This window comes from Lepidochelys kempii, chromosome 10, assembly GCF_965140265.1.
Source record: "Lepidochelys kempii isolate rLepKem1 chromosome 10, rLepKem1.hap2, whole genome shotgun sequence".
Taxonomy (NCBI): Eukaryota; Metazoa; Chordata; order Testudines; family Cheloniidae; genus Lepidochelys; species Lepidochelys kempii.
Genome location: NC_133265.1, coordinates 38,838,874 through 38,846,824, shown reverse-complemented (window position 1 = coordinate 38,846,824; position 7,951 = coordinate 38,838,874). Strand labels below are relative to the sequence as shown.

Sequence of the window (7,951 nt, the reverse complement as noted above, 5' to 3'; positions counted from 1 at the left end):
CCACTGTGCTAGCCCAGAGCACTGGCAGCACAGCGAGCTAAGGCTGCGGGGGATGGGGGACAGCAGGGGAGGGGCTGGGGGCTAGGCTCCACGGGCCATAGTTTGCCCACCTCTGCACTAAAGCATAACCGCTAGGGAATGCTCTCCTACAGAACCTGGAACTGCATTTATTATTCCTGAATCTCACCATTCCTCTGCTCTCCAGAAAATAGCTGTGAAACCCAACGGCAAAGTGGGTCTCCATCCTCCTCTACTTGCAAGTCCCCACAGAATATACAGCCTTCTCCTGGTACCAGTTACTCTGTTATCTTAACTAGTAGAGCACTGCACAGTGGATCTTAAACTCTGATGCTGATAACGTTGTGGGGAGTCAATAGGCTTTACAGGATGGAATTTTTGGTTTTTTTATTTAAAAAAAAAAGTAAGAATTTACATTTAAAACCCTCCATTCAAAGAATGTTAAAATTGCAAAGTGAAGCTCTCAAAAGCTAGGAAATGCTTGTATGTCTGTGCAACCTTAATTTGGCCCTTGTGCTTATGTATTATGATAGAGTTACAATGATCACATTCAATTTGTTTCTTCTGAACCATGCTACATCTGCAAGCCTTAACTCACAAAAGTTGCCCCACTCAACCTGACTAATATTGCAGTATTGAGCTCTGTATACATACCTACAGCAAATGAAATGCAGCCAATTCTGGGGTGGAGAATGGCAATTGGCACAACAATAGTCAATACTGTGACAATTTGTAAAGCTAAAATAAGACAAGACTTTTGACTACCAAGAGAATAAACTTTATAACCAGGAAAGACAAAATTCTAGTAAGTAAGAAACAGGGACCAATCCTGCAGGGGCAGGAGGATGGGCACCTCATAAGTCATTGTCCTCTCTATTTTCTATGATCCTATGTTCATAACGGCTCTACATTTTAATTCCCTGCCTCCCAAATAAGATAGCTTATTTAACCCTTTAAATGCCAATGCAAGTGGATGGACTTTGTTAAATCCTCATGACGTGCTTCTAAAATAAGTATTACACCCAGGAAACAGGCACCTGTAGAGCTCTCTGAATATACTGTGCACTGCTTGGTCTAAGATAACATTGCTGGAAATAGAAACTAGCAGAAGGGTGCTATCCTCTCCTCTGAGACACTGGGAGCAGGACTGGGCCCAAAAGATGGTCTGGCCTGGCATGTCAGGAGTTAACATTTCCAGACAGAGAGTTATCTACAATTATCTTGGAAGTGTCCCCAGATGTGGACTCTAGGTAAGATATAACACAGGCAATCAGCTCTGAAACTCACATTTTCTTCCTTGTCTTTTTAATAGTCTGTGCCTAGTAATGGCCAGTTTTGGGGGAAAGAACATTAACTACTTACCCAGTAGCATAGAATCCCTACGCACTGAAACTAGATCAGAGTCACACTGCCTGATGGCCTGAGAGTTTAAAAATGTAGTCAAACTAACCTGAATTTATCTCTATCTTCTTGCTAACCCAAGCACTACTTCAGCAAGACACACTTTGACAGTGTTTAGTTGTATGAACTTGAACAAGCTGTAACACTTGAAAATTTAAATGCCAAAACACACGAACAAGTGAATTCCAGCAAAAGTGACATTAACAAAGAACCGATTATAATAATCTAATATTTTACCCTTTTAGTGTCTTCCAGCTGACAATCTCAAAGTGTTTTACAAACATTAATTAACCCTTGCAGCCCCTGTCATGATGTAGGGAAGCATTATCATCCCCATTTTACTCACTGAGAAATTAAGGCACAGAGAAGTTAAAGCTTCATTTTTCACAAGTGGCCACAGAATTTGGGTGCACATCTAAAGGCACTTTGGATGTGACTGTTACAAGTACTTAGAACCCATCACTCTAATGGGAGCTGGCTTTACTCATCACCTTGAAATGGTGTCTGAAGTTGGACACCCCAAAATGAGGGCAACCAAAATCAGTAGCTAACATTGCCAAATGTGCCCATAAATGACTTACTTAAGGTCATCCAGCAAGTTAATGGAAGACCTTGGAATAGAACTTGGAAGCCCTGGTCACCTTGTTTAACCATGAGATAGCACTCCCTCCCATTTTAAATTAATCTCCACCTTCATAGTAAAGGGTGGTATTAGCACAGTGAGATCCCTAGAATAAATGCCAGGAGAAAAATCAAAGCTAGTTCAGAGACTGCCTACCTAGGTCTATGCAGACAGTCATGTACTTCAGACACTGGTCTGGCCGAAGCAGCTTCAAGGCATCAGCAGCTTCCCTTCGCCTCTGTTTTTCTAGTGCCTCCTCTGCTTTTCTCCTCTCTTTTTCTGTCTTCTTGATTTCCCTTTTGAGTTTCCTTGGTTCTGCTCTTGCCTGACCTGCCTCTATTTCCTCTGGAGTTCTCCTTCTCCTCCTTTTATTTGGGCTTGGAGGGGATGTAGTTACTTGCTGAGGAGAGGCTGGCAAAACTAGCTCTTTAGCCCTGGTCTACACTAGGACTTTAGGTCGAATTTAGCAGCATTAAATCGATGTAAACCTGCACCCGTCCACACGATGAAGCCCCTTATTTCGACTTAAAGGGCTCTTAAAATCGATTTCCTTACTCCACCCCTGACAAGTGGATTAGCGCTTAAATCGGCCTTGCCGGCTCGAATTTGGGGTACTGTGGACACAATTCGACGGTATTGGCCTCCGGGAGCTATCCCAGAGTGCTCCATTGTGACCGCTCTGGACAGCACTCTCAACTCAGATGCACTGGCCAGGTAGACAGGAAAAGAACCGCGAACTTTTGAATCACATTTTCTGTTTGGCCAGCGTGGCAAGCTGCAGGTGAGCGCAGAGCTCATCAGCAGAGGTGACCATGATGGAGTCCCAGAATCGTAAAAGAGCTCCAGCATGGACCGAACGGGAGGTACGGGATCTGATCGCTGTATGGGGAGAGGAATCCGTGCTATCAGAACTCTGTTCCAGTTTTCGAAATGCCAAAACCTTTGTCAAAATCTCCCAGGGCATGAAGGACAGAGGCCATAACAGGAACCCGAAGCAGTGCCACGTGAAACTGAAGGAGCAGAGGCAAGCCTACCAGAAAACCAGAGAGGCGAACGGCCGCTCCGGGTCAGAGCCCCAAACATGCCACTTCTATGATGAGCTGCATGCCATTTTAGGGGGTTCAGCCACCACTACCCCAGCCGTGTTGTTTGACTCCTTCAATGGAGATGGAGGCAATACGGAAGCAGATTTTGGGGACGAAGAAGATGATGATGATGATGAGGTTGTAGATAGCTCACAGCAAGCAAGCGGAGAAACCGGTTTTCCCGACAGCCAGGAACTGTTTCTCACCCTGGACCTGGAGCCAGTACCCCCCGAACCCACCCAAGGCTGCCTCCTGGACCCAGCAGGCGGAGAAGGGACCTCCGGTGAGTGTACCTTTTAAAATACTATACATGGTTTAAAAGCAAGCATGTGAAAGGATTACTTTGCCCTGGCATTCGCGGCTCTCCTGGATGTACTCCCAAAGCCTTTGCAAAAGGTTTCTGGGGAGGGCAACCTTATTGCGTCCTTCATGGTAGGACACTTTACCACTCCAGGCCAGTAACACGTACTCGGGACTCATTGTACAACCAAGCACTGCAGTGTATGTTTGCTGGCATTCAAACAACATCCGTTCTTTATCTCTCTGTGTTATCCGCAGGAGAGTGAGATATAATTCATGGTCACCTGGTTGAAATAGAGTGCTTTTCTTCATGGGACACTCAGAGGAGCCCATTCCTGCTGGGCTGTTTGCCTGTGGATAAACAGAAATGTTCCCCGCTGTTAGCCACAGGTAGGGGGGAGGGTTGAGGGGGTAGCCACGCAGTGGGGGGAGGCAAAATGCGACCTTGTAACGAAAGCACATGTGCTATGTATGTAATGTTAACAGCAAGGTTTACCCTGAAAGAGTGTAGCCACGGTTTTATAAAATGTGTCTTTTTAAATACCGCTGTCCCTTTTTTTTTTTCTCCACCAGCTGCATGTGTTTCAGTGATCACAGGATCTTCTCCTTCCCAGAGGCTAGTGAAGCTTAGAAAGAAAAAAAAACGCACTCGCGATGAAATGTTCTCCGAGCTCATGCTGTCCTCCCACACTGACAGAGCACAGACGAATGCGTGGAGGCAAATAATGTCAGAGTGCAGGAAAGCACAAAATGACCAGGAGGAGAGGTGGCGGGCTGAAGAGAGTAAGTGGCGGGCTGAAGACAGGGCTGAAGCTCAAATGTGGCGGCAGCGTGATGAGAGGAGGCAGGATTCAATGCTGAGGCTGCTGCAGGACAAAACCAGTATGCTCCAGTGTATGGTTGAGCTGCAGCAAAGGCAGCTGGAGCACAGACTGCCACTGCAGCCCCTGTGTAACCAATCACCCTCCTCCCCAAGTTCCATAGCCTCCACACCCAGACGCCCAAGAACGCGGTGGGGGGGCCACCAGCCAACCAGCCACTCCGCCACAGAGGATTGCCCAAAAAAAAGAAGGCTGGCATTCAATAAATTTTAAAGTTGTAAACTTTTAAAGTGCTGTGTGGCATTTTTCTTCCCTCCTCCACCACCCCTCCAGGGCTACCTTGGTAGTCATCCCCCTATTTGTGTGATGAATGAATAAAAAATGCATGAATGTGAAGCAACAATGACTTTATTGCCTCTGCAAGCGGTGATCGAAGGGAGGAGGGGAGGGTGGTTAGCTTACAGGGAAGTAGAGTGAACCAAGGGGCGGGGGGGTTTCATCAAGGAGAAACAAACAGAACTTTCACACCGTAGCCTGGCCAGTCATGAAACTGGTTTTCAAAGCTTCTCTGATGCGTACCGCGCCCTCCTGTGCTCTTCTAACCGCCCTGGTGTCTGGCTGCACGTAACCAGCAGCCAGGCGATTTGCCTCAACCTCCCACCCCGCCATAAACGTCTCCCCCTTACTCTCACAGATATTGTGGAGCACACAGCAAGCAGTAATAACAGTGGGAATATTGGTTTCGCTGAGGTCTAAGCGAGTCAGTAAACTGCACCAGCGTGCCTTTAAACGTCCAAATGCACATTCTACCACCATTCTGCACTTGCTCAGCCTGTAGTTGAACAGCTCCTGACTACTGTCCAGGGTGCCTGTGTATGGCTTCATGAGCCATGGCATTAAGGGGTAGGCTGGGTCCCCAAGGATACATATAGGCATTTCAACATCCCCAACAGTTATTTTCTGGTCTGGGAATAAAGTTCCTTCCTGCAGCTTTTGAAACAGACCAGAGTTCCTGAAGATGTGAGCGTCATGTATCTTTCCCGGCCATCCCACGTTGCTGTTGGTGAAACGTCCCTTGTGATCCACCAGAGCTTGAAGCACTACTGAAAAGTACCCCTTGCGGTTTATGTACTCGCCGGCTTGGTGCTCCGGTGCCAAGATAGGGATATGGGTTCCGTCTATGGCCCCACCACAGTTAGGGAATCCCATTGCAGCAAAGTCATCCACTATGACCTGCACATTTCCCAGGGTCACTACCCTTGATATCAGCAGATCTTTGATTGCGTGGGCTACTTACATCACAGCAGCCCCAACAGTAGATTTGCCCACTCCAAATTGATTCCCAACTGACCGGTCGCTGTCTGGCGTTGCAAGCTTCCACAGGGCTATCGCCACTCGCTTCTCAACTGTGAGGGCTGCTCTCATCTTGGTATTCATGCGCTTCAGGGCAGGGGAAAGCAAGTCACAAAGTTCCATGAAAGTGCCCTTACGCATGCGAAAGTTTTGCAGCCACTGGGAATCGTCCCAGACCTGCAACACTATGCGGTCCCACCAGTCTGTGCTTTTTTCCCGAGCCCAGAATCGGCGTTCCACAGCATGATCCTGCCCCATTAGCACCATGATGCATGCATTGGCAGGTCCCATGCTTTCAGAGAAATCTGTGTCCATGTCCTGATCACTCACGTGACCGCGCTGACGTCGCCTCCTCGCCCAGTATCACTTTGCCAGGTTCTGGTGCTGCATATACTGCTGGATAATGCGTGTGGTGTTGAATGTGCTCCTAATTGCAAAGTGAGCTGAGCGGCCTCCATGCTTGCCTTGGTATGGCGTCCGCACAGAAAAAAGGCGCAGAACGATTGTCTGCCATTGCTCTGACAGAGGGAGGGGCGACTGACGACACGGCTTACAGGGTTGGCTTCAGGGAGCTAAAATCAACAAAGGGGGTGGCTGTACATCAAGGAGCATTTCAGGCAGGACTTCACGGAGGGTTCCAATAAGAAATGGTGCACCTAAGTTATTGTTCTTATTGGACATGGCTAGATTTACCTCACTGCACCTTCTCTGTGAGTGACTGCAGTGTGACCTAGAGGAATGAGTCCCCTAGACAGGGGACGGGGAAGAAGCAAATGAGTACAAAACAAATCTGGTCTATTTCTTGTTTTGATCCACTCCATCTATCTTTTACATCTTTGGCTGGCAGCAGATGGTGCAGAAGAACTGCAGGCCATCCACATCTCATGGCTGCTCGGCAGAAGATGGTACAGTACGACTGCTAGCCATCCTCATCTCTTGCCTGCCCAGCAGAAGATGGTACAGTACGACTGCTAGCAATCTGTATCGCCTGCCTGCTCACCATAAAACGGTTGAATAGGACTGACTGCAGGACTAAAGAGAATGACCTGGTCAAGTCACTCCAAATTTAGTCCCTGCGCCCATGTCTGCCCAGGCGCTCCCAGCCGATGTGGCCAGGAGCACCTCGGACACGACGAGGATGGCTACCAGTCGTACTGCACCGTCTGCTGCCAGAAGGCAATGGGTTGCTGCTACTGTGTAGCAATGCCGTACCGCGTCTGCCAGCACCCAGGAGACATACGGTGACGGTTATCTGAGCGGGCTCCATGCTTGCCATGGTATGGCGTCTGCACAGGTAACTCAGGAAAAAAGGCGCGAAACGATTGTCTGCCCTTGCTTTCACGGAGGGAGGGAGGGAAGGGGGGCCTGACGATATGTACCCAGAACCACCCGCGACAATGTTTTAGCCCCATCAGGCATTGGGATCTCAACCCAGAATTCCAATGGGCAGCGGAGACTGCGGGAACTGTCGGATAGCTATCCACAGTGCAACACTCTGGAAGTCAACTCTAGCCTCGGTACTGTGGAAGCACTCCGCCGAGTTAATGCACTTAATACACTTAGAGCATTTTCTGTGGGGGGACACACACTCGAATATATAAAACCGATTTCTAAAAAACCGACTTCTATAAATTCGACCTTATTCCGTAGTGTGGACATACCCTCAGACTCACTGACACACACAGCTTTTCAGCTCTTCTTGTGCAACATGATCACAAATGCCATGATCCAGTGTATCAGCAGCTGGGTGCATCAGGGTAACATTTCTGGTTTGACATGATTCAACCTCACTGTCTGCGTCAGAATCTGAAATTTCCCAGGCTGCAGCTCTTTTGATAACTCTGTTGGTTTTGCCATTGGATTGATTCTTTGAATTTTCCTCCATGGTTTTATTTTTCTCTTCAGCATTTCTAATTACCTAAAAGACTAACATTGTTTGCTTAGAAAATGCAGACACACTCAATATTCTGTACCAATTTCTAATATATGAATGCACTAAACTTACTTATTTTAAAAATATTTACCTAAGTGATACATTTTGTTTTGCTTAGGTTAGTTTTAATTAAAAATGAAGAAAAAAGGATTAATTAAAAACCTAAATTCCTCTCATAGGAAGTAAATCCTAGTTTACGACAAACAAGTGGCTCAGGGTATGTCTACACTACGAAATTAAGTCAAATTTATAGAAGTCGGTTTTTAGAAATCGTTTTTATATAGTGGATTGTGTGTGTCCCCACACAAAATGCTCTAAGTGCATTAACTCGTCAGAGTGCTTCCAAAGTACTGAGGCTAGCGTCGACTTCCGGAGCGTTGCACTGTGGGTAGGTATCCCACAGTTCCTGCAGTCTCTG

The 7,951-nt window shown here is 47.3% G+C and overlaps 1 protein-coding gene across 7 annotated transcripts in view; it reads left to right on the top strand.

The window, feature by feature from the left end:
• The window catches only part of SPSB3 (splA/ryanodine receptor domain and SOCS box containing 3), a 44,372-nt gene extending 39,827 nt beyond the window's left edge, over positions 1 to 4,545 (top strand). For 4 of the 7 annotated variants that reach the window (XM_073363016.1, XM_073363020.1, XM_073363018.1 and 1 more), the window contains one exon: positions 4,000 to 4,536. In XM_073363016.1, coding sequence (XP_073219117.1) covers positions 4,000 to 4,057 — 58 coding nt within the window. In that variant the 3' untranslated portion in view covers positions 4,058 to 4,536. Of the gene's footprint in view, positions 1 to 3,000; positions 3,385 to 3,999 lie in introns of those variants that run through there. The other 3 variants (XM_073363022.1, XM_073363019.1, XM_073363015.1) reach the window with 3 other exon arrangements.
• The last annotated feature ends 3,406 nt before the right edge of the window (positions 4,546 to 7,951 follow it).